The sequence below is a fragment of the Pezoporus flaviventris genome, unplaced genomic scaffold, assembly GCF_033815535.1.
Source record: "Pezoporus flaviventris isolate CSIRO_AGI_PZ_B2104156 unplaced genomic scaffold, CSIRO_AGI_Pfla_v1 ptg000007l, whole genome shotgun sequence".
In the NCBI taxonomy this organism is placed as follows: domain Eukaryota; kingdom Metazoa; phylum Chordata; class Aves; order Psittaciformes; family Psittacidae; genus Pezoporus; species Pezoporus flaviventris.
In genome coordinates, this window is record NW_026892555.1 from 69,316,649 (window position 1) to 69,343,283 (window position 26,635).

At 38.3% G+C, this 26,635-nt stretch overlaps 1 protein-coding gene across 4 annotated transcripts; it reads right to left on the reverse strand.

Annotated features, from left to right (window-relative positions):
- Window positions 1-699: 699 nt before the first annotated feature.
- On the reverse strand, window positions 700-25,391 carry VSTM2A (V-set and transmembrane domain containing 2A). Of its 4 annotated transcripts, none has more exons than XM_061449108.1 (5): window positions 24,723-25,387; window positions 22,363-22,529; window positions 21,471-21,521; window positions 17,803-18,139; window positions 700-1,004 (listed from the first exon to the last, which is right to left on the reverse strand). In XM_061449108.1, exons 1-5 carry the CDS (start codon window positions 24,799-24,801, stop codon window positions 928-930), a joined length of 711 nt encoding a protein of 236 aa, XP_061305092.1. In that variant the 5' UTR covers window positions 24,802-25,387; the 3' UTR covers window positions 700-927. The 4 variants fall into 4 exon arrangements, with proteins under 4 accessions (XP_061305092.1, XP_061305091.1, XP_061305093.1 ...); XM_061449107.1 differs by having other exon boundaries at window positions 700-882; window positions 24,723-25,383; XM_061449109.1 differs by lacking the exon at window positions 700-1,004 and adding an exon at window positions 1,005-1,142.
- Window positions 25,392-26,635: the final 1,244 nt, after the last annotated feature.

The window sequence follows — 26,635 nt, forward strand, 5'->3', positions numbered from 1 at the left end:
TTTACAGAATTTAAGTTAGTTTTGCATATACAGGAGTTGCAAAATTAGAGAAAACACACTGAAATATAGAACACACACCAAAAAAAACAAAAAGATGTATGTATATATATCTATATATATATAAACCTCCGCGCAATCATCAGGGGTTGGCCTAAGTCAGTAGTTGCCCCCAGTGAACAAGAAACAAACAAAATATAGGAAAAAACATCACAGGATAAAAATGATAATAATAATAGAAACAAAAAGGAATCTAAAGAAAAATAGCCTAATTTGTTTTCAGAAAGGACATCCTCTAGTCTGCTTAGCTGCTTTGTAGATTGGCTTTTTTTCTCCTCCTTATTCCTCATGAAAAAAAAAAAGCAAAAATGAAAAACCAAAAGGCTTTTTGATAAAGTTTGTGGGGTGTCTTATTCGTGTTGATGTTTAAACCACAATGTTTTGTTTCATTGTTTGGCCTGTATTTGCTTCCAGGCTGGAACAGTTCTTTCAGTGTAGGAAACTAAATGTCATCCATAATTAATTTTGTAATACTGATAACTCACAGGCCAACCCCTGAGAAGTCAAGGATGAGGCTTCTCCTTGCCAAAAGAAAAGGAAACTAAGTCTTGCTGTTACAAAATGCTTGATTACATCACACCAGTTCTCTTAAAATGAAAGATCAGTGATACACAAAAGAAAATAAGATATATCAAGAAAACATGTGGTATCCTCTTCTTTTTATAATATGTATTTATTTTATTTATTTAGTAATTTTGTTTGTACTTCCTGCAGAAGGTGCTCCTTGTGTAGAGATTTAGAGTACATTGGGTGCAGAGTGGTGGTTGGAGGTTAGGGTCAACTTTGCTGTCCGCTCCATGGATTTTACAGGCGATTTGCTCTTTGCTTTAAGAAGAGAAAGTGATATTGGAAAAAGTCAGCACTTTTAGATTAAAGCAAAGCACCCTTCACAAAGCCACAAACAAGAAGCAGGACAGAAAGTCCATGGCTTGTAGCTATCCTCGCACCTGCGGAAGAAGTTATAAGATATTCGCTCATCTTGCAGATTTCCAATGCTCCTTATAAGGCTGTTTTAAACACATACATTTATATATTTAATTAGCTTGCCAGGTTGGCTCTGGTGCCCATGAATGTCTTGGCATGCACTGCAAATAACAACACATACAAAATATTTCAGTCCCAGGGAGGTTTTTTTTTTGTTTTGCTTTTGTTTTTTGTCTTTTAAAACATTATCCAGAAAAAACATATATACCAAGAGGAACAAACTCAAATACCTTCCACCTCAGAGTGTTCTTTACAAAATCATTTCCAGCATCACATCAGCTGCTAACAAAAATGTCATCTACAGGCTAGAATATTTTCTTGTAAAACAGAGGAGATACTGGCAAATGGCTGTGCTATTTACAAGGGGGAAACAGATTGCTAAGGAGTTTGGACTATTGTTGAGAAATTATGTTTTCATAGATTTTTTTTTCTTTTTAGAAAGCTATGAAAACAATGGTACATATCATTATTTCTAAACCCATGACTTTATATTAAGGATGTTGTCGAAATAAAAACATTTAGAACTAAATTAATTAAACTCAAATGTTTGCACACCAAGGATATAGCTATTTAGATGTCTTACATACCAAGTCTCAGCACCTGATAACTCCCTATATCATAAAGAATTACATTCAGAATTTATACATACTACTTGAGGTGAAAACCATAAATTTAATTTGGTTACAGTATGAATAAAAGTTCAAATTATAACAGGTTAATGTATGATGAATAGATTTTATAGCTGTGTTGTATACTTGAAAAGAATGAGTGTTATTGATGGGTACAGGCATCAATTCTATAACAAAGTGATAATGGTGTTATAAGCAGTCCATAATAATGCTGGACTTTTAACAACTGGTTATGTTTTAAAAAAACTATTAAACATGTATAAGCTGTTTTTGTAAAGAATTTTATATTAAACTGAATGAAGGATTCCACTGCAACCCCAATAAGCACATTTATCATCTCATCAAGAATATACACAATGAAAACAAAAAGAACTCAATGCAAATGCTCATTGTTTTAAAAGTTTTCAGATGTTTTGTACAACACTTGTACATCATTTCTCTGTATCTGCTAACAATGTTTGTAAGTGTAGCAAGAAGTATTTCTGTTCCTGTCTTTGGTAATTTTTTCCCTTCAAAAATGGGGATTAAACTAAATCCCAATTCTCTGAACACTGCTTCATTTTGCAAATACATGGTTTGAGACATTGCATACACAGTAGTTGCCATAAAAGACTCTTAAGTCTTCTGTCACATACACAAGAACTTCTAAGCAACAGTGATATTTCAATTATCCATGTGTGAACTGAATTTCTAAATGAATATTAACATTTAAATGGAAACATGTCTCAAAGACATTGCTAAGATTTTCAAATAAGTCCAAGGGACCTGTGAACTTTGTTCCTACTGAACGCAGGCAGGAGTGGGAAGCCTACTTTTCTCTTAGCCATCTGACAATGATACCCTACCTGTCCTACACTTCAGTAGTTTGCTGGGCTTCTCAAAACACTTGTTCTGCATTAGGTCATCAGCAAATTTATTGTAACTTCTTGCTGTGGGTTGTTCTCATACAGATAATGTTTATAATCTTGCCCCAAAGGTTGAGTTTAATTTCTGTGTTTGGTTATACTGCAGCATAGTTTTGTTCTCTGTTTTACACAAGATGTAACATTTGTCATTTGTCACATTTTTAAAAAGGCTTTTCTTTCCCTAAGTTAGCAGAACTTGGTTAGAATCCTTGTTAGAGTTAGATAATTTAATGATGTATTGAATTATTTTCACTTGGTTTATCTCATTTAAATATTTTTTTTTTTTGATTGAACTAGAGAAATACACTGCTCAAGATAATTCCAAAGAGGTCTTTGGAGACCCATTTCCTCTGCACAAAATATGTACAACACAAATAAGGATGAACACTCAGTAGAGTCTCAAGGATATTTTTATAAGAGCTTTTTTAACTGTTAATGGCATTATAATTTGAGAATTTGAAAGCTGTAATGTCTGGAAGAGAAACAGTATGATACAAAATAGGTTTGACAAACTATTTTGCAGTGGGAAAAGCAGCACCATAACATTTGCAGGCAAAGCAAATATTTATTTTGGTTTGTCTTTTTTTTTTTCAGTATGTCAATCTGTAGCTTTCCAAATTAGGGGTCATATATTGCATAAACATGAAGCCTTTTTATTTATAATGTTCAGGTTCTGCATAAATCATGACTTTCCTCCAATTCAGGGCATATGTTATAATTGCATGTTCTACAGTGACATATACGATGAAGTGCACCCTCATCTTTTCAGTGATTCATTATGAAATATAGTTGAAGTTTAAATATATTTAGGTTTCTTTTTTTCTGGAGATATGTAAAAGAATTGTATTTTTTCTTTCATGAACCCAAGTATTTCTTCAGATTTTGTATGGGTGAAAGCTGCAAATGAAGAATAATAACATAGCAAAGCAAAAAACAGCCTTTTTAGGTTTTTTTTTGCCTTTTTTGTATTCTGTCATATCTGCTCATACTCTATTATTTTGGTTTTCATCTTGATAAAGGATAAATGACCAGAAATAGGCAGAATTTTCCATTTTGACTGTGAATCTAAAACTTATAAGGTGTTTAAATGAAAGATTTAGTTTCACTATTTTTAGACTCAAATGTGAAGCAAAGGACAGATCAGAACCCAAATGTCTCAAAGCCACAAATTATCCACATTCAGACATTTCATGCATATGCGGTTTTGGTGTACATTTCTGACCAGAACTTAAACAGTATCACTGTAACAGTGAGCACAGTAATATAAGTAAAAATCTGTTGATCTGGCTGTGTATTTGCTAAATCAATTACTCATTTCCCCACCATTTCTAACATTATCTTTTAATTAACATAACGAGAACTAAAAGAAATTTTACTGCAGGTCAGTAACACTGGATTAAGCTATGTTAGCCTCAAAGACAGTAACCTGGACGAACAGCAGTAATACGTATACATATATTGTTTTTATATATGGGTCAAGGATTTTCATATTTTGACCTGTCAGCACTGGCATCCAGTTAAATGCTTCCTGTGAGATACAAATTCCCATGTGTTGTCTTTTGTTTCCTGCCACTGACATATATCCAAAAGAGCAAATATTAATTAAATACTCAACCTTCTCCTGCAAACAAATTCCGTGTTGCCAAACATGTGATCACAAGATAAGTTTTGTGCAGCAGCATGAAAGGGTAGTTAACGATATTAAGCTCTTTGTGATTTATTCAAATACATGATTTACTTAAATGCTAGAAAAACATAGATAAAACAATAGTGATAAATAATTGTGATCTAAGTGTTTAAGATGATCATAGAATCATAGAATGGTTTGGATTGGAAGAGACCTTAAAAATCATTTTGTTCCAACCCCCCTGACATGCGCAGGGACACCTTCCACTAGACCAGGTTGCTCAAAGTGCCATCCAGCCTGGCCTTGAACACTGCGAGGGATGGGACAGCCACAGCTCTTATGGGCAATATGTGCCAGTGCCTTACCTCCCTGATAGTGAAGATCTTTCTCCTAATGTCTAATCTAAATCTCCCCTCTTTCAGTTTAAATTCATTTCTCCTTGTGCGGTCCCTATACACGCTTGTAAAAAGTCCCTCTCCAGATTACTTTTAGGCCCTGTTTTAGGTATTGGAAGACTGTCATCTAATAAAATAATTTGTCTCACAGATGTTGAACCAGATTTCATGGCTGATAGTGTCTGTACCAAATAGCTAAACATCAATTTTGTTCTGTTAATGAGATTAATTTTAGAGCATCAAAGTACAAAATAAAGCGAGAAGCTATTAGCAAAACCTAACTGATGAAAAAGCTATTCTCTGCATGCTTCTGAGCCTCAATACTTGCCTGAAAACTGCATTAATTCTTACAGTTATGCTTACAATGAGTAGTGTATATTCACATAAATAACATAATAAACCTGTGAATTCAACAACACTGCTTTAATATTTTAATAAACGTTTAAGTTTAGTGAGGGTATCCATGAGTTTCCTATAATAAGTAAGACACTGATCACAATGGAAGACTAATGCCTAGTAAAGTCCCTGTTTTATGCTGACCAGTATAGCAGAAATACAACCAGTCACACAAAAGACTGTCCTATATTCTCTTTATGTATCATATGATGTCAAAATAGCCTTGCATATATATGGGGGGTATATATTCTGCTTCTGCTGAATATGAGTTGATTTTGCTGTAAAACTGGTTTCTAAAAGCACAGGGGCATTGAAAGCTTTAAAATTTTATTTTTCAGGAATTTGTGCTGATATTTTCCATCTTTAATACCTGGTTTGCTATTTTGCAACACTCAGATTTGCTTTTAGAGTTAGATTTGAACTAGCCTCCTTGTCCGCCACTGCAGAAATCACATGAAATCATAATTTTGTGCTATTTCCATGTAAAGTAAGTAAAAATTAATGAAATACCTGCCTTAATTTTACTGGGTATATTAATGAACTATAAGATTTATTGGAAGACGTTTGCAGTTTTGCATCCATAAAAACAGATGAAACCAAGTATGGTTGATTTTATTTAAAGTTTGATTTGAATACTTCTTTCACAGGTCTTTCTTAAATAAATAGATTCTTCCTCTCTGGTCTCCCAAGTACTATCACTTTTATTCCTCTAAATGAAGAAATCAGTGTTTCCTATAGCTCTTCTATATTGCTGGAATATATACACACACTCAAGAAGAAAATTTCCCTTCCACAAAGGTAAGATCCCCTTTTACTTCTTCAGGGGATTGACTTGTGTAATTTAAGGTTCTATCACCTGTGTTTGATTTTGGGGAACTGAATGACAAAAGATGAGCAGTAAGTAGCATATGCAAGCCTCCTAAGGTAAGCAGTTTTGCTTAGACTTTTACTTTTTTTTTCATTGGCTGTACGGTAGTCAGCCTAAAATAGTGTGAATTGTCTTTGGCAAACATGCCAAACAGGGCAAAGAAATTCATCTTACCAGAAGAAAAGTTCTGGCTTTCATGTTGTTTTGTTTGTTTGGTTGGTTTGGTTTGGTTTGGTTTGTTGTTGTTGTTTTGTTTATTTTTTTCTTTCTGTTTTTGGGGGGGGTGTTGGTTGGTTTTTGTGTGGTTTTTTTTTGGGTGTTGTTTTTTTTTTTTGTGGGTTTTCTGTTTTGGGCTTTTTGGTGGTTTTTTTTGTTGTTTTGTTTTGTTTGGGATTATTTTTTACATTTTGGAAGAAAACTATTCCATCCAAATTGATGGAAATTTAGAATAAATGCGCATTGAATTTCCCTGAAGTCTACTTATACTTTGCATCCAGAATGCAGCTCTGGTCATCTGCTGTGTGTTACTTTTTTGCCAGTGATGTACAGAAGAACAGAGGTGGAAGAGGGATGGGATCCCAGATGGATGGTTATCCCCTAGCTTTCAGTAGGTTAGGTGCCCAGTTGAACTGAGGTATTCAGTCCTGTCATGGTGCAAAAGAAAGTGGCAATTTTCCAAACCTGAGTAGAGGAGAGACTTCTGCTGGAGTTTTGAGCTACTGAGCTCAGAGTTCCTGAAGCTCTTTCTGGGCTAACCCAAGTTACAGCCTTTAACTTGCCGTATCCTACACCTAAAGCCACTTTCTAACACAAACTTGAGATGGAAATACTTGGGAAAGGAAAAACCTGAGGAGAGTTCAAACACAGGCAGCATGTAGTAAAATGATACTTGGCTTCAGGCAGTGATGCAGGACAAGACATAATAAATCTATACAGGGATAATAGGGTATGAAGGGAGAAAGAAGAGTGAGACTTTGATTTCCTGCAGTTTCACAATGTCAAGATGGACAAAAGGATAATTATGGGTGCACTGGTATGAACAAACATGGGATTTTACATTCAGGCCACTTTCTATAGCATCGTTTACGTCAACACATACCTAAGGAAACATTTAAATCTTTTCTTCCTCTGCAGCATATCTGAGAGTCATGGGTTTCTTTGTAGTTCTTCAAACAGTGCTCTTGTCCAGCTCTTAATTCATTAAACACTTGACTAGAACCAGACTTCTTAATTGGGACATCATGCATTATAAAGGAGCTAAAATTATCTCTGCCATCATTCTCAAAGATGAAAATGAAATCACCAAAATGACCGGACCCTGTCATCATTTAACCTTGAACAGGCAAGAATGGTAAATGGGAAGTGCACCAACATTTATAGATTTTCATACTCTTCTGATTAAAATAGTAAAAAATCACTGCATAGTTTGAATACAGTTTTTCAGGAAGATGAACTTCATAGTGTAGTTGGCTTACTACACCTCCATGGCAATTTTTGCATTCTTGTATGATGCCATTTATTTTGTAATTCACAATTTCCATTGTCATCAGTGCATTTCCTTCTACTTTCATCTCTAGCTTTGTTTAAATTGTGTTAGTAAGTGGTTCAGGGCTAAGTAACGTTTTACATATTAGCTTGATTAGGAAATCTTGTTACAGTTTTGCCTTGGCTTCATGAGTGTTACTCATTTTCCAAGCACTGATTTTGAGTTTTGTTCAAATGTTTATGCTTCTTGGAAACTTATTTAGGCTATTTTGGACTGAGAGTGAGTCTAGCTATCTGGACAGACTATTCTGAAAAAAACCAGCTTCTGAAATTCTAATGTACCTAGCATTTTCATGTGATGCTCTCATAAACAAGTTTAGAGTAGTAAAGTAGCAGTAAGTTAAGTGCCTATTTGGTGAAATTAAATATAGTTGACTTGTCTCTGCAGGTGATATGCATGAGCATATCAGAGTTAAAATGATTTTTTAACCTAAGGTACACAGAGTTCAGCTTTAGATATACCCAGAAGCATATTCCTCCCTCTAGTAGCTTAAAACTTCTGTTTTGCACTCAGCTACTTCAAATTTCATGTGTTCAGCCAAGGATATAGTGAGTTCTTGATGTCTCTGTATTGTTTAGTGGCTGTAAAACTATGACTACTTCCATAATTATACATTTATTATACTATGGAAGCTTTTTTGTCTTAATACTCAAACTTCCCTGACAGACTTTCTTTTCTTAGAATGACATTTTGCCTACTTGGGTCTCACAGTTACAAATGTTCAGGCATCAGACATTTGTAGCAAATATCCTAATTCTCCTCCTCCCTTAGTTGATGTTTGAGCCTGCAAAGTTTTGAAGTTTTTTTGTTTGTTTATTTGTGGGTTTATTTGTGTGTGGTTGGTTGGTTGGTTGGGGTTTTTTACACTGAGTATCTTTTTATGTGTATAAGTAATGCATTGACTTCAGCTGATTCTATTTCAGTGAGAGAGTACTTTTCTGGGAAAAGGGTTGCTAAGAGAGATGTTTGCAAATAGTCTATGAAACACCAGTGTTGGCTATTTAAATAAAAATAGCATGAGAAGCAGTCCAACATTGCAACAGCTAAGAGCTGAGGGGATTGGAAGGCAAGCTCAAGAAAATGCAGGCCCTAAATTGGTTAATTGGTATTGAGAACCAGTAGCAGTGTGCTTTATGACTGGTCTTATCAGCACTGGGCACATTTCTCTCTTTCCCTATTCCTACAAACCGCAGATAAAATATCTTACCTTCTTTTTTAATGTGTGGCAGGAAAATACAGAAACTGATGAATTTCTATTTATCTGTGTGAAATGCCTGATTCCAAAGCAAATTCTTTTTTTCTGTGTGACTGTCCTGTGATTATAAATCCTCATCTATTTACCTGCATAAAGTTGTACCCATCTGAATTAAGGTAGAAACTTGGGCTGTTAACAAAAATTCTTGAATTGACTCTTTTGTGAGTAACTTGCTTCTGCCGTTGGAACTAAGTATGGCTCCATGCAAATTGATCAGCATTCTTGCAGTATGTATAAATGTGTTCATATTTGATATATGCCACATTGTAATTAAACTTAACAGAGCCATTTCTGAAAGATACCATAAAGTTGCAACAAGAGTTTCATTTGAAGAAAAATAGAACCCAACTTGTCTTTTTCTTCTGGTGCTTTTGGCATCCTGTTCATCTTTTCATCTATCAGAAAAAAATCTTAAGTGGGATGATACTTTATATTACTCTATCATCTTCAACAGCACTGTCATACCAATAAAAACATACACAGAGAGGGGTATTATACTATAAAAAGAAGGAAAATTATAATTCTTTGTAAATATTTCAGCATGAGATGTTCAATCCTCTTCTCTCTTTTCACATCTTACACAGCTTAAGCTTATGCTTGATATACGGTCAACCTGATCTATTTTTATCATTTATATAAAATGTATTTTCATGGAACTCAGCTAAGCTCCCATTTATCTGCACCCATTTGACTGGATATTTTCTTCTGTCTGATTCCTAGATGGTAAGTGTTTTGAGTCAGGGACCATTCTTCTGATCCTTTGTTTGCCCAGTGGATAATGCAGTCGTTACAGAGATTAAAACAATGCATCTGAAAAACAGAACATACCTCTGTCTAAGGGCTATGAATCACGAGCTCTTAATGATTGAGCTGGAGCAGTTTAAAATGATAGTTCTTCCATCTCTCTACGACACCCTCTTATGAAAATTAACCCCCCAAATAGTAGGAGTGATATCAGCAAACCCCATGCCATTTTTTTGTCAATATAACAACCCAATGGTTTAGTTTATCAGCTGTTATAGAGGTTTATTTTATAGAGGCTTATGTCATAGAATTTTAATTTAATGTTCAACCAGGAACCTATTTCCTTCTGACTGGGACAAGACAGGGACTTTGGGTGGGCAACATTTTAAACTATTAGAGCTAAAGCAGATTTCACAAGTCAGAGCTTTCATCCTTGCTACACCAAAAAAAAAAAAAAAAAAAAAAAACAATGTTATCACCCCTACAGCCACAGTGTACTAGTTTTAAAATGGTGGATTGTGAGAAGGAAGTTTTAAGTATTTGTGCCAAATCCTGTATTAATTCTATCTCCTTCACATTCTATATGGTTCAATTTTTCTACTTTGATTTCAGATCTTTTTACCTTTCTCATCATACTTCTGAGACGTGTGATCAATCATCATCATGGAATGTCATTAATCGTTGTTCAAAGACTATTCAAATATAAGATGGTCGCTGATCAGTACATATTGTATGCATGTGAATAATTCAAGAGTACAAAGTAGGTAATCGACCTGTTATTTTGGCAGAGTTTCAGACAAGCACAATGCAATGTAGCTATATTCTCAAACAGTATTATTCTACTAAAGGGCTTTGAACTATCTGAATATATAGCTCTCTGCAAGACCTACTGCTAGTTCTTGGCTTCATAACAGATTTATTATTGCTCCCTGACAAAATATCTTGCCTTTTTAACTCTTTTTTCACTTGCACAGAATAAACTGGAGATGGATACACCATCTTCTGTAATCATGTAGAAGTCACTATTATAGTTATCACAGCCCTACAGTTGTGGTTTGGTGGCCAAAAGCCTCTGTCAGTGGTACAGGCAACAGCAGTATCTGAGGGAATAACAGTAGAAATAGGACTGGCAGCAGAAATAGCATCCAGATTTGCTATCTGTATTTTTGTTGCTGTTGGTGAGCACATAAATCATATGCATGATGCACTAGGAATACTGGCTGTGGCAGCTTTCACATTTTTATTGTCCTCAGCACATTAGGTAGCTTTGTTCCAACACAGCAGCATTTGTTAGTAGGTGGGGGGATGAATTTCACTGAGTTGGATCAGACTGGATCACCCCCATACAGGCAGGATAGCAAGTTGCACTGCCGAAAAGTATGATGCAACTTCCTTACAATCTGGTAAAATGAAGGGTTTGAGGCAGTCTTTTCTTCACAAGGCAACTAGGAAGATCATCTGCTGCTCTACAAATGACATCTGGCATTATCATCAGCAAAGCAGGATTAATTGATTATTACTGTGGCTGTAAAGGAAGTAATGTGTCTGGAATATCTTTGAAGATCATGAATTACTTAATCAAATGGCAAACCCCTGTCCAGAGAATAAGAAAATACTAAGAGTGTTGAGCCGTCTAGGTAGTCCAGCCTAAGATTTCAGAGAGAAAGACTAGAAAGAAGTTGATCCAAGTTAAAGGAAAAGCACACAGAAACCCTGAAGCAACAAAATTCACAACCAAGAATGTCCCTGAATCCGAATGAGCTGAAAATAGAAGCTTTCAGGTATTTTTCTTCCCTTCATTCTGCTCCCAGACAGCTTCACTGTCAGAAACTTCTTCAGGGAGTACAAACTGGGTGAAGCTTAGATTCTTCTTTTAATTCACTTTCACTTTCTGAGCAGAGGAGAATTAATCTTCATCCTCATGCTTGAGCCAAATTTTTTTGCTATTGTAAATGAATGCCATTCTTTTGGCTTCAGCAGAGTTGTTTCCATTCCAATCAGCAGATAATTCTACTCACTGTGTGATGCAAAATATTTTCATAATGAAGTTAAGGCACCATAGAAGGAAACTTCCTGCGTCACATTTGAGAAACAGGTGAAAATGTCCTCTGATTTGCTCTATATGTGTCAATTAACAAATGGGTTGTGTTTTGAAACAAGAAAATCCCATCAGTTATTTCAAAAGCAGGCCCTGCCACGTATGCTTCAACCTCTGATTACCAAGGACAAGCTACCTCATAGTGTAGCAGTGAAAAACAATTTGGGTGAGCTGACAAACAACTCATAAACAGCTTTTTTTCTCTCTTCCATTTTTCTTTCCTTCCTTTCCTTTCTTCTCTTTCTTTACTGTGTGGCCCATCTGCAGTCTTTCCAGTGGTTAATTACCTAAGAAAGTTATATTGGGCATGTAGAACAGAATGACTATGAATCAGCTACTCAGGAAACTCCTGTGGGGTCCCCTACCAGATCTTTATATACCACTTTTGTTCTAAAGGTAAGGTGAGTCTGAAAGGTTCATATTTTAGCTGTTTTTAAACAGCTAATACAAAAAAAAAGACATAATTAAGCGCATGTGCAGCAGTAGCAGATGGACAGCAAAATATACTGATAAGGTTACTAAAAGAAAAAAAGATCTTAACATACATGTGTCTAGATAAACAACAATGTAGATGGAGAAGAGGTAAAATGAGTTCCTTAACTTTGTGCATTTAGTTCCTGCTGTGTCTGTCCTCACTGTTTCTGGACTGGTTTCATAGGAGCCAAATATGTAGTGTAGTATCCAAAGACAGTTTTCCATGTTTTCATGCATCTAACCTGTACTGTATCTGAAAAAGCAACTGCTCAAGAGTAGTTCAGGCTATGTTTGAATTCTGAAAATGGAAATCTGCCATGGAGTCCCTCTTCCTGTAGTAGGCTGTTTCTAATTTGCCATTACTTGCTTTCTCAAATTCCCTCTTACCCCTACTTATGATTAGCTAAGGTTATTCAACATTTTTTTCCAAACACCATTACTTTTACAGGAATACGATTTACAGGGGAGATGTAAGTTTAAGGACAGAATCCATGATTATTTCAAAATCTGAGAAGACCATGATTTTCTTCTATGATTCAGTATTCATGCTTCACCATGGGCATAACTAAGGATGAAAATAATACCTCTGATTTCAGAGATGTTTCAAACTAAGCATACCTTGTCTAGCATGAGCATGTGGGATTGAGATGTTAAAACTTGTAGAACACCAAAAATGAACACATATTGTTTGGCGAGCGTTTTCTGTTCTTAGTTCCTCAAGCTGTGTTTTTGTAAGAGGAAAAGAAAATAATAGAAAGGTGACAGTGGTGTACTATCAGTCGTTAGCAATGGCAGCGAAGGATGGTTACAAAAAATAGATACCATTTTGCTTGTGATGGGAGTTAGAACTGCAGATCCACCAAAAACAGTTCAGTTTTACTAAACACTAGGAACGGGATATTAAATACTTGTATGTGTTTGGTTCTATCAGTAATTACACACATATAAGAAACTAAGATATAGGCTTTTTGAATGAAACATAGGGCAGTAGTGAGTTCATCCTGTGTTGGAAATCCTGGCCTAAAAAAAATGGGTTTAGCTGCTGTTAAGACCTGGTTTTGTCAACAAAGTTACTTGGAGCACATTAGCACTTTTCAGAAGATGCTTACTGTTTCAAGGTCAACAACTAACTGGTTGATAGGGCTACACCAATTACCATGGGAAGAATTTATTCCATTATTTCAGAGAAGCTAAAAAAGTGAAGTGGCTTTGTAGCAGGATGAGAGAACCAAAGTGTAAATTTCAAGTAAAAACAGAGATTATAGTGTACACAGGTGCAACATGGGATAGACCTTGCATCACCTTTTGATAGAATTTCTGAGGATGGCTGGATAAGGTTCAGAACAAGAAGAACAAAACCATCATTTGTTTTTTGCTTTAATGTAGTCCTAATGAAATAGAGACTTGAATGTTTGTTGTTCAACAATCACTGTTAGTGGCTCCCAGCCACATGGTTTCAGAAACAGCAGCCACCAAAGATAAAGTCTTTCTCTTAGTGAAGAAAGAAGAAATGTTGGCTGTTGACATAGTGCAGGCTAGAGCAGACTTTTTGTCCCTTCGCTTTAAGAGGAAAAGTAACATAAAAGAGCAATTAAAAAAAAGACCAAACAAAAAAAAACAAACCAAAAGCAAACAAATCACAGAAGTTGCTTTATATTCCATATGATTCCAAACTGGACATAAAATTTGTGCTTACAGTAAGCTGATAAAATATTCCTGGACTCTGTAGATAATTAATAATAGAGGCAGGAAGGAATGTCATTGGTTTATCAGGATCACCAGACTGAAGAAATATGTTTTCATCCTCTTCTTTTGTTTTCATACCTGATATTCAGCTTCTCAGCATGATTTATGATGCCAAGAATCCTGGTTGTTCTGTCTTAGGTAAGGGACACCTTCTCCTTTATGCTCCAGTTCAAGTCACTCACTGCAACTTTGCTACCATCACAAGAACAGTTTTGGCACGTAGCTGCGTTAATAGTTGAATTTGTTACAACAGGAAAGAACAAAAAGTTGCTGGAAATGTGGAGTCTGTGTGCAGGAGGTCAGAAAATTAACCTAATGTCACTTCTTCATTTGGAGCTAATTCTTCTTGAGTTCTCTGAACCTGATCTTGAGTCTGCAAATCAACTAACAGCTTTGAGCGCTTTAACAGAGCATTGGCAGAACAGGATGAGTTTGGGGGTTATACACATTCTCAGCACACCAAATTCTGCAGCCTTTTGTGTTGCTATAAAGTTGAGTGACTTGAATGAAGGTAGCAAAGTTTGTCTAGATTTATATCCATGAAACAGTGAGATTTGGTACAGCCTGCCTGTAGATTATTTAGCTTCCTTTTACTGGAATTCTTGCACCTCAGTTAATTGCAACATTGCTTAAGAGTTACAAGGCTCTGTGAGAACTCTGTACTTTCCCCTTTGGACTAAGATACATTGCTATGAATTATGCAGGGACAAATGTCTGTCACTCCACCTACATAGGACATTTTCTGGATATATGTAGATTAGCCTGTCAAATTACTTAGATTCCTCTTAAGATGTGATGGCTTACTTCATCTACTGCAGCCCATGAATATGAAATGAAAGGGTCAAGCTATGTTAGCTTTGACTTTTTCTTTCCTGACTTCTTTGACTTTGAGGTATACATTCAGTGCCTCTCAGTATATTATCTGAAGATTGTCTGTGGGAGATATTCTCTTTACCTCTTTCTTCCCATATTGGATTAAGCTAACAATAACAAATACCTCTTACAGTCACACAGCATTTTTCAGAGCAGCACAAAACGCTTTATGGACCTCACATCACTTCATCAGCCCTGGCTATGTAGCTCCCTCATAGCTATCATAGATATTCTTACTTTTATGTAAAAGAGAATGGCAGAAATATCTGTTCAGTTGGGAAATGCTGATATTTTTAAATGGCAGTGGCTGTAAACTGCTTTTCTAAACAACCTATTAAATATCGTTAAGAAAGAAGTGAAATTCTGTGGTGTGCTTGAGGATTGAAGGATTTAAGGAGAGTGCAACCTACAACACTAAATTTTGGGAACAAAATATTCATATAATCAGAGCCAATCTTATATCAGTAGCCGAGTTCTTAAAAAATAGCTGAATACAGATATTCAAATAATTTTGCAGTGTCATGTTTCCCTTTGCTGTAAATGTATTCTGCAGTAGTCTGTGAGCGTGGAAGTAAAAATTATTGCTTGCCAATAACTATACACTAGCTCTCTAATATTGGAGAATATTTGATACAATTACCCATGGTTAATAGTATTTTTCTCATCAAACAGTATTGCTGAAATCAATGTATTACTCAACATAAACAAACACATCACAATCACCCCGTATGTCTGTCAAATAGAAATGTGGTTAACAGTAATAAATTTGTGTTTAACCATGTTTCTGTGTTCTAGACTGGATGGATACATTGCTTACATGTAATGCAATCACACAGCAGTCTTGTGCACATGCATATACTTAGCATGATTTTGAAGAAGGGAAGAGTTTCTCATTTGACAGTATAAGGAGACTGTGTTGATTCGTGGTATCATAAAATGAAAGACTGTTATAGGCTATGACACCTCCTCTCTCTGCTTTTCTGACGTCTCACAACTGATATCTTCCCTTTCTTAGCTGAAGTTGCTCCTCAGAGTTAAATAGAGCTAAAAATCCTCACTGCCTTTTGCTCCTGTGGGTATTTCTATTGGTGTAGAGTGAGTATAAAATGGAGTGAAAATCCAGATCTCACCAAAGCTGGAAAATTAAGACCAGATTTTCTCAAGGAGAAAGGAAAGTGAATCCTGGTTCTCAAGAGTTAAACTGATGCTCATCAAACTACCACCAATAATTACTGTGTAACAAGTGACCATTAAATTGAAATTAAGCCTAATATAGATTCTTGGTACACACTTTTTTCCTCAGTAGATGAGCTTCACCTCTGTTGAATGCAGCATTAATCTGTGCTTCACAGTAAAACAAATGAATTAATAAACTATGTTTAAATCTGTTTAATTTTAAAATAATTTATGATTTGGTTTCTCTGTACTTCATCTGCAGTAATCTTTGCTCAAGGAAAAAAATTACAGATTAAGTTTTTCTATGATTTCTTTTTTTTTTTTTTTACAGGGACCTTTCCATGTAATAACCTATTACCTCTCAAGTAACAAATGTCCAGCAATCAGTCAAGATATTGTTTGAAATAAAGACATAAACAATATTATGGATTCAGTTATATATCCAAAGTGATTTAGTGGATTACCTGTTGTGTGCACACTTTGGCTGCAATGCAGTATAGTCTATAGGTACATATTTCATAAACTTGCGACTATTTTAATTAATTTCACATAGAACTGAAGAGAAACCAGAGTTTTCACTTTACAGAAAAGTCTGCTACTTTGAAATGTATGAGCCCAATGGAAAATAAGCAATATATACATTTCTCTAAAAGGAAAGTCATAGTAGAAAGATGATTTTAAATCAATTGAGATACTTTTCTTCTAACAGCTTAAACATTTTTGAAAGAGCTAAAAAATGAAAGTGGCTTCATTTCAGGGAAACAGAACCGAATGTAACTTATAAATAAATTTGAAAACTATGCAGAGGTAAAATAGTGGTGGTATGTGCATCATCTTTTCTAGTACCAATAAGAATTTTTATATGAATAATCATAGTGCTCCAATCCGTAAAGAAATGTATTTTCCTTATCAAAATGTTTTTCTAATAGTATGCCTGCAAGATTGAAGTGATTTTTACAATAGGTGTGCTGTGAAATTTGTTGTATTCCCAGGTTTGGTTTTGATGAGATGGCATTTGCTAGCAGATAAATGATGCATCAGAACAAACAAGGTTAGTTTCCATTATATATATTCAGCTCGGTTCTGATCTGCCTTATATTGGGCCTTCAGTGTAAGCAGAAGTGATCCAGAAACCCTTAAACCTGCACAGTTTGTTTTCCAGAGAATTTTTGAGTATTTACAACATCTTAGTTTTTTATCCTGTGCATCTCTCTATTGCAGTCATGCAGTGATCAACATCTGCACCTCCTGTATATTCACGTACCTTCACATAACTGTGAATTTTACTGTACCAATGTAGAAAACTCAGACTTATATTGACTGCAGGTTATTTATACAGTGTTGTACAAAATCTCTCAAACGAAATGAATAGTATGCTAGTCTCTACGTGACAAATAATTGAGGCACGGACATTTCGATACATGATTCAAAGCTAATGGTCAAGCAGCTGAAGATGAGAAGGGCACGTTCTCTGAGGAGCCCATGATCTTTCTAAGGCCTATACAAGGGAGAAACAATCTGGTATATCTAAGATCTGCTTAGATTTAGAAGTCAAATTCCTTATGGAAGTAGGATTGTTACTAGAAGTAGATTAATTTTGCCAGATGTGAGAGATAGGTGTTAGGTGACTGGTGTAAATTAACTTATGAAGAAACAATTCTGAATGGGAGTTTTATTTCATTTATCATGCATAGCCATCTTAAGATGAGTCATTCACTGACATGCTCCTCTGTTTCTACACACACTACAGGGAAGCTAAGCTTTGATTTAAAAGCTAAACTTAGGTGGATAAAGCCAGTAGAGATAAAATCCACGTATAGGAATTTAAGGCTTTTTGCTGTTTCTGCCCAGAAGCTTATTCTTCAGGTTTTAGGAAGTAAGGAGATAGCAGGAAGAATAGAGCCAGAAAGAAGGAGGAATAAATGACCACCACACTCTTCTAGTCACAATTCCTGGTTACCTTGTTGAGTTAGCCTCCTTCTACATGCCGGAAAGCAATCAAATGAAAGCTCAAAATGCTTTACCATACCTGATTGTGGACTTTGTTTGGGAATTTTGGCTGCTGCTTCAGGGCTGGAGGTGGCACGCACACGCTGATTGGCAGAGTTATGGATGCTACTTGGAACAGCTGCTGAGATGTTTTTGCGAGGTTTCATGTCTTGCAACCACATTGGAGATGCCTCAAAGGCTTGCATTCGCCGAGAGTGGCTGTTAGCATTGACTTTGAGAAACGCCTGGGCCTTGTATTCCTGAAGGTCTCCATAGTTGGCATCGGTCACCCTGCACTCATACAAGCCTTCATCCTTTTTCCTCACTTTTGAAATCTGAAGCTTGTGGGAGATGTCATTCCCTTGTACTTTCACTGTCTGCAAATTTGCCAGGAGAACAAACAAACAAACATGTTGTCAGGTGTTGTTCTCTGGAAAGACTCTACCAATGTAGTGCCAAATTAATCAGTGGTGTGATTGTGCTTACTGCAGGGAAGTTGCATCAGGGATGAGCATGATTATTTGTATCTAGGAGGAGGTGTGATGTCTTTGTTTCTAAAACTGTTCAGATGATTTGCTCTGAAAGGCTAATTGGCATCAGACAAACAATCCAAACTACCATGTTCATTCCAATTAATTACTTAAGCTCATGAAGACACTTCATTAGCTTTCTTACATAAATGTAATATCTGTGCACTTCATCAGTTAAACCTTTCAATTAGTTCACTTTATTGAATAATTCAGCTTTTGGACTTGTGCATTAACAGTTTTGTTGGAAATGTTGGCCAATATTTAAACTTCCTTAATAACAATTTCTTGGATTAGCTTGTAGTCTCCACTACAATGAAACTGATCTTTGACATTCAGTTTGTCTCATTCAGGCGTGTACCTATGGTATTTCTTGTTTATTAACTATAACAAGACATCTTGTGCCAGGTAGTTCCTTTTGTCTCATCTATAGAGGTGCATGTTTATTAGAAGTCACATATTTCTGCAGCACATATTCAAGTAGCACATATTCAAGATCATTTTAAAAGTTGTCAGCTAAAATAACGCCTGATTTATTTTTAATTGCTTTTAATATTTGAGGGTAACATAACTTATTTTTGTCTCACATAATTAAAATACACATGAGTAAATTATGCATCCAGAAATTCATGATAGCTATTAAGATTCATTAGGGAAGGTAACACATACTCCTTTCTGTATGTTCATCACTTCAGAGAATTTATATTTAATTAATTGTTTATTACTCTCTATATGGATGAATATCTCTTGCCCCACAGGAAGCCAGTTAAAAGGGATTTACTGGGACAGAAAACCAGCTTTGAAGAACTCCTGAACCCAGTTTACATCCACCATTACATGTTTATGGATGTAAATGTGGCTTTGTGTTTTATCACTGACAGGCAATGAGGAAACATCAGAGTGATGCGTATATGGTAGACCATGAAAATGGAGAACTGTTCAACTGAAACTAGGCAAGTGCTATTGGTGATTATACAACATATTGCTTCTGCTAGCTTGGTATGCTGCAGTCACCAGTGTTGGCAAAGCACCTATTCTGCCTGCTTGATAAATTGAAGAGTAATAATTGTGAATATATTATTGCTTTAAGGTACTGGATGGACTTTACAGCCTGTTGTGTTTTATCCAGCTCGAAATTTATACTTGGCAAACTGAGTTGGAAGTATGGATTGCATACTTTCAGGCATAACATATGCAATAATAATTACATGGAACGTGCTGGACAGTTATTTAAACCATATTCAATAATAATATATCTCTACTGAACTGTTCATATTCTGCAAAAGGATTAAAGAAAGTTCATATGAATGGAAGGAGGATCTTTAGGTCATATCCTACGCTAATTTGCTCCACTGCAATATCTGCTAAGTTAACCGTGTTGCGTAACACTAATGAAAAACAGAATTTGTTTTAGGAATTTAGAAATTTGCGGTCAGCATGTATGCATGTTTTCAATTTATTCCTAATTATCACTTAAAACCAGTAGAAGCAGTGTATTTCAGCACAGCTTAAAACCTCATTTAGTATATTTTACCAGTTCTGTAAAGAATTTATGAAATGCACTTAAATTTTGCTCCCCTCTTCATGAAGATACTTCCCAGTAGTACTAATGGAGACTCTGTGTTTGCCTTCAAGGAGGAAAAAAAGGAAGGCTACATTTGTAACAAGTGTAGATTGTCAACCTAATGTTGACTTTTTTTAATTGCAAAAATAAAATGTTAGCTTATAAAAACACTGGCTAAATACCCCCTCATGAATTACTACCATACATAATGAGAGAGATTTTTCAGTTGAAGGATGGGACAAGCTTTACAACTTGTACTGAGTCACAGACCTCATGGATTGCTATTGTAATTTTGAACGGCCAGTATTGATAAGGAATTAATTGGCTTACAGTACTACATCTAGTGGAATAGTATCCAAAGACCACATGTGGGCCTCATTTGTAACATAGTCTACTAACGGAACTGAAGATACAGTTGACAACACAAATAGTTTCTAGTGTATGGTGAAAAGTATCATAGGAAATCTAAGTATGGCTAGATTATGTATCATTTTGAATATCATGTACTCAAATTCTCTCTTATAAATGCCCTTCAGCTACACCTAGCTGCACTTCGAGCCAATGTAATTACTTGGTTAATTATTTGCTGGCATCAAAAAACAGCAAAGGATTTAACATAAATTTTTCACCTCTGTCACTTGTTTAAGCTTTGCTGGTACTTCTTTGGCTGTAGCTAAAAGGCACTTCTGAAGGGATTGTGTCTGAGAAAGAGAAAACCCCTGTGGGTTGATAAAGGAATACCCATGCTACACTATCTGCCAATTATCTGTGTCTTTCCACTGCAGTAAGCACCACACCAAGACCTCACCACCATACATTAGTTAGGATGCAGAGGGAAGAGGGTCTGAACTCTGCTGAAGTCAGGGGCTGGCTATGGCTGTACCTGGCACACAGTACAGGTCTGCTGAGTAAGGCATCCTTCCCCTGGACAAGGGTTGGAGCAACGTTGCTCCTAATTTTGTTGAGACAGCTTTCTAACTTAACTTTGAAACATCATATTGGTAACTATGCTGTCAGAACCCCACTTCCCTAAGAAACAGTTTCAGTGGCCAAAAGTGGAGACCTCCCAGTGGGGAGGTCTTGTCCAAAGACTTTATGAGCTTTTTTCTGCCAGCCGATATGAACCTGGGAAAGCACCCGTTTAAACACTTGGAAACTCCACTGAAGGGAAGCACAGCTTCATGACCAAATTCCAGCCTTAAACCCAGCTTTGGCACGATACGACGGGCTCAGCAGTCACCAAGGGTAAATGGAAACAGGAAGTATAAGGACGGGTGCAGACTGGCTGCTTCCTGGGATGGAAGCAAGAGCCTTCTGAAGGTCTGCCTGGACCTCGCTTCATGCACGGAGTCTCAAGGAGGGGAAGGCTTCTTAGGGCAGGATTGGTACCCTCTGCCGGGGCCGGCGTGGAAGGAGCTGAGAAAGGAGTCACCCTTCGGCTTCAGCATCCGGTGAGTGTGGGGAGGGGATGCCCGGGGGGAGGGAGGACGGGACCACCCTCGCCGTACCCAGCCGTGCCTGCTCCGGGGTGGCCGCCGGCAGCGCCTGGGGTGGGATGCGCCTCCGGCAGGGCCGGCCCGGCGGACGGGGGTGCCCGCGCCTTGCGCCGCCACTTACGCTGATCTTGGTGCCGTCGCTGTCCAGGTCCCGCTCGGGCAGGAGCTCCACCTGTAGGGAGAGCAGCGCGCCGTCGGTAGCCAGCCCCCTGCTGGGGACCACGCCGACCCGCACCCCCCGCCCTGCCAAGGAGCGCTGCGAGCGGTGGGCGCGCCGCGTGTGCCCCCTGCGGGCCGCGCCGGGCTGGGGAGGGGCGCGGGCAGCTGGGCACCCCAGGGAGCGCGGCAAGCGGGGCACAGACCTACGGACGGACCCGCCTCGCACCCGGCTTCATTGGGGCTGCTGAGCTCCGAGACCCTGGCAGAAGGGGAAGGGAGGAACTGCCCTGGGTGACGGTGTAAGCTCACATGGCCCCCTTTGGCCACTCGGAAGGCTGAAATTGCGCTGTTGTATGGGTTTTATCTTCTTCTTTGGGGCATTGTTTCCCCCCCTCCGCTCCCAAATGTGTGCCTTCCTGTGGCAGCTGCACGCAGAGTTAGGGCTGCCAACTTGGCTGCACCAGCTGTAAATTGGAGGGCACGTGTAGGATCTTGCCATTTGGGAGATGAAAAAAAATCCCACTAGGAGCAGTCTCTGAACAGCTGCTTTCCGAAAGGAAAATGAAACAGAGAAAAAAAAAAATTAGACTTTGGAAATCCATGAGGTTTTGTGAACATCCCTAAGCTGCATCCCGAGAGTGACAGGCACCAAAGGCACTGTCCCTTGAGGTGGGTATTTTTCTCTGCAGGTTTTTGTGCTGCTAGTTCATGGTCAAAATTAAGTCCCTGGGGAGATCCAGAACCTCCCTCTGCTTCCTCCTTCTCTCCCCCCTTCTCTCCTTCCATCTCCACCCTTTCTCCCATGGCACTCATTCCCTGGGTGGTTTGGGAATCCCACAGCAGAAGATCAGTACCTGAGTGCCTGTCACCTCAGCTCCAGCCTCTTGGTCCTCAGCTGCCCTCAGAAACCACCACTGAATTTCAAGGTACACTGAAGCGGAGCCACTTTGGAAAGCACAAGACATCTCCACATTCTGCCCTTCAGTGGCAGTGACATTTCGGGGAAACTCAGTGAATTTTGCTGCAAAACAAATGCATAACATGTTGGGATCTCCTCACGCCACTCATTGTTTATTCTCTGATTTTTGTGTTGCTTTTTTCTCCTTTCTCTGTTTTTTTTTTTAAATTTCAAATTAATTTATCTCTTTTCTCATTGCCCCTCTTTTCTGATTTTCCAGTTTCTCCACACATTGTTCATTCTTCCCCCCCCCCCCCCCCCCCGGGTTTCTCTCATAAACAGCTTGTGCCCTTATGCACAAATCTGCCTTCTTTACAGTCTAAGCTCTGCTTGTGGGAAATGCTGTAGACCGCCCTGGTTGCTCCCATAGGAAACTAGTAAAGTTTCATGTAATTAGGTCCAAATACCCTTGGGCAGAATGCAGTATTTCACTGGACTCACTGAGGGATTTTGTGCAAGACCAATCTGGGAGAGGAAAAAGGAGATCAGACTGATTTATTGTATTTTGTAGGGCTGAGCTGGAGACGTGCAAATTGTTAAACCTTCCACAGCCGGCTGACATAGCTTATGGAACGGGCACTCTTCTGAGGCGCAGGTCACAACCACTCATCAAAATGCCGATTTCAAAGGCTTTACGTGAGTTAGTTACTCTTTCTGAGAACCTCTGCCTACATAATCAGACCAAGGAGCAATACATCTTGTGTTTCTCAGCCCTGGTAGGCACTTCCTAGAGCTAACCTTCACCTTTGTATCCCAGTTCTTTGACAAACAGGATCTACCCATTTCAGTGTAGCACTGCTAGGTTTAAACACTAATCCTGAGGGACACAGTTCAGGGCACCAGTATCATCCTTTCTTATAACTCACTTTAAAGATGTGCAGCATAACGAAACATGATAGTCAAGTGAGGGGGGCTACAGACAAACAACACAATAAATAAAACCTGTGTTTCAAAAAGGGAAAAATTTGGAAAGACCTTGCAATGTTGCTTTCTGTTATGCATCATTACAGACTGACTAGAATGTATTATGATGGGAAGGAAATATTGCTCATTGTCTCCTCCCCTCTTTCTTGCTCTTTATCTAGTCTTCCTAGCTAACCTGGAACTGGTGGGATAATTTAGTAGCCTGTGTTACTTCTTTCTCCTTTTAGATTTGTGCTTGGCAACAGATATTTAGCAAAGCTACTAGCTTTGTGGTTTACGGTGCCCCTTTTTCTGCCCACCTCCCTCACCCTTCTTCCTCCGCCGCCGCCCACCCAGCCAGCGGTTGCTAGTCACCGGGTTAAACTGAGAACTCTGCATTTTGTGTATTCGGGGCTTGTAAGTTTGGTTGGTTGGGGTTGTTTTCGCTAGTTTGTCCGTTCCCTATCCTCCTGGCCAGTGCGTGCGAGCGGTGTGGGGTCGCGTAGGGGGATGCTGTCGGCATCCTCCCGCGATCGCACCGCCGCGCGCAGCAGCGGGAGCTGCCGGCAGGGAACGGCGGGAGCAGGGGTCTCCCCCGCGCGATCTGTCCATGGTGCTAACAGCGTCGCAGCAGCCTCCTGATCCCAAACAACAGACTCCTGCAGCGCTGGGGCTGCTTGAAATGCAAAGGCGCGCCTTTAGGCGGGGAGGGAGGAAGCAAGGAGACGGGGGGGGGGGGAGGGGGGGGGGGGGGGGTGAGGGCTTTAAAGAAGTAGATTTTGTCTTTTTCTCCCCTTTTTTCTATTACCCCCTTTTTTTTTTTGGGGGGGGGGGGAATACAGATAGTCACAGACTCGAAATGAAGGTCTAAGTATTGCAGGAAGATAGGAGAGGAAAGGGGAGGCAGCACTAAAGGAGGATCAATGTTTTGAGAGAGGCAGTAGATTTACCCACCTGATACTTGGTCTGAATGCAATAATTATGCACGCACGGGTAGGTGTTTATTGTATGCATACATGCACATACACAGACATACACTACCCAAACACATGTATGTCCATTCACCAACAGTCCTTTACTCTTCTGAGAGGTGTCTCTTATTTCCCCCTTTGCAACCAAGTAACGGAAGCCTGTTTTATTCCCACTTTGGGAAAACTTCTCACTTCTGTTCCTATTTAAAGACAATATTTAACCTAAGTGTAAGCCTGATGCCTGGTGTCTTCATCTCCTACCCACTGTGTGCTTTTTTCCTTTTAGTCTCCTTTTCCTCTTATCCTCCTCCCCCTAATCCTGTTCTCAGTCTGTTTTAGCATTGAAAAACATACACACGGATTTGACAATAAGTGATCTTACCTTGGGTAGAAAGTCCTTGTTGAATATACATAACTGAAAAGAAAATGAATCCAACATAAGCTAGAAAGATCCCCATCATTCCAAGACGAAGAAGAAGTCACATCAGGGTAATAAAAGCCAAAGGTGCCCTCAAAAAAGGAAGAATTGATATATGAGTGTGTGTATGTATCTCTAAATACGTGAACAGAGAGATGTTACAAAAAGGCTCTGTATTGTAGCCCTAGCTGCAACACTGGCAGCATTCTGCTACTCAGTGGAGTCTTTTTCTTTGGGAAGAGGGAGTATTGCAATATAGTGTGGTTCAGATGAGCCGTCTCAGGCGCTGTGTTGCTTGAAGTCCAGATTCAGACTAAAAAAAAAAAAAAACAAAAAACACACAAAAAAAAAACAAACAAACCGTTGAAAAGTGGGTATCAGCTGCCTTCTGTGCCTTTTTTCAGCTACCTGGCAGCTTCGGCCAACGTCAGCTCTTGCTGCTCAGGATGGCGTGATGACTGCCCTCCCTACACACTGATACAGCTCGAGAAGAGGGGAGTGGGGGAGAGAAGGGGGGAGGGGGGAAGAGAGAGAACTCTACTGTGCTTGTACTGCTTCAACTTTTCCCTCTAATGGCTGCGATAATGCCTTTAACCCTTCCCTCTCTCTCCGTTCCCTACACTTCTCTACCTGCTCTGACTTCTACTGGCTCCGATGCTGGGGTAAACCTGAGCTTTTTTTTTTTTTTTTCTTTCTTTTTTGCATAGTCCACAGCTTGTGATTGTAGAGAGAGCAGGGAGTCTTTCTTGCACTCATGCAATCTTCGGTCTTATGTTCGAAAACGTTCAGTGGCTAGGAGGGCAATGCAGTGGTTTGATTTTTTTGGTGAGTTAAGCTGTTCCTGTTTTCTGCTTTTTCTCTCCCTCTTACAGGGTCTAAGAGAGGAAAATAGTTACTCAGTAATCCTACTGCGCTCACTATTGCCTGCCCCAAATAACTGCTTCCAGCATCTTACATTAAAATGTTGATAATTTTGTCTGCAAAGGCAAGTACAGGAGATTATACTTAGAATATGCTTAAGATACATGCATTTATATAGATTCCTATGGAAAAATATCTAGCTAGATAAAAATGGATGTCGATATCCTACAGATTGCTCACAGTAATATATATATATTTATGTACACCAGAGAAGGTATTTACAGCATATTAAAGATTGTTTCATCCTGCAGTGAATGTTTCCTTCTCTCTTCCTTGTTTTCTTCCTACATATGTATTAATAATGCTTAGACAAGAGACTAACCTTGACTGTATTAAGTGTTCAAAACACCCTGAAAAAACATCTGCACTGAGGGAAGTTCTCTGACTAAAATCATCATGCTGCTTGTAGTAAGAAGCCATCTAGAAAGTGCTTGTTGCACTAACCAAGCACCAAATACCCTCACAAAGCTGAGACAAAGGCTAAATAGAATCTGAAAGGAGCACCTGATAATCACTTAGACTGCCAAATAGCTGAATTTAACTGCTAATCACAGACTAAAAAACCATTTAAGACATACCAAATTAAAGAGAATTTTATCTTCATGGGCAATATGTTTTTCAGTTAGATGAATAGCTGGACAGGTTCTTTCATTCTTCGAAATAGGAGAGCAGCAGTTCCACAATGGCACGAGATTCAACTTTTACCTTACTTGCTGCACCATCCAAATTACTACATGCATACAAGATATTTGATATACCTGCAGAGACCTTTTTCTCAGAACTAATGCCATCTGACTGGAGAACAATGCTTTTGTCTACATTTTAGCATTTATTTGTTTTATAACTGCATGAGTTCTCATCTTTCTGTATAAAAATAAGGGAGACATTTTTCCATGGTAATGATCTATTCCACTGATGTCATACCTTAAGCATAGCAATAATTCTGCGTGAAAAAT

Coding starts and splice junctions, on each gene's coding strand:
- VSTM2A (XM_061449110.1), bottom strand. CDS start 24,801: ATGATGGGGATCTTTCTAGCTTATGTTGGATTCATTTTCTTTTCAGTT. Junction 21,522..22,362: donor CTGAGGTGACAGGCACTCAG/GTACTGATCTTC, acceptor CTCTCCCTACAG/GTGGAGCTCCTGCCCGAGCG. Junction 18,140..21,470: donor GCGACGGCACCAAGATCAGC/GTAAGTGGCGGC, acceptor GCAAATTTGCAG/ACAGTGAAAGTACAAGGGAA.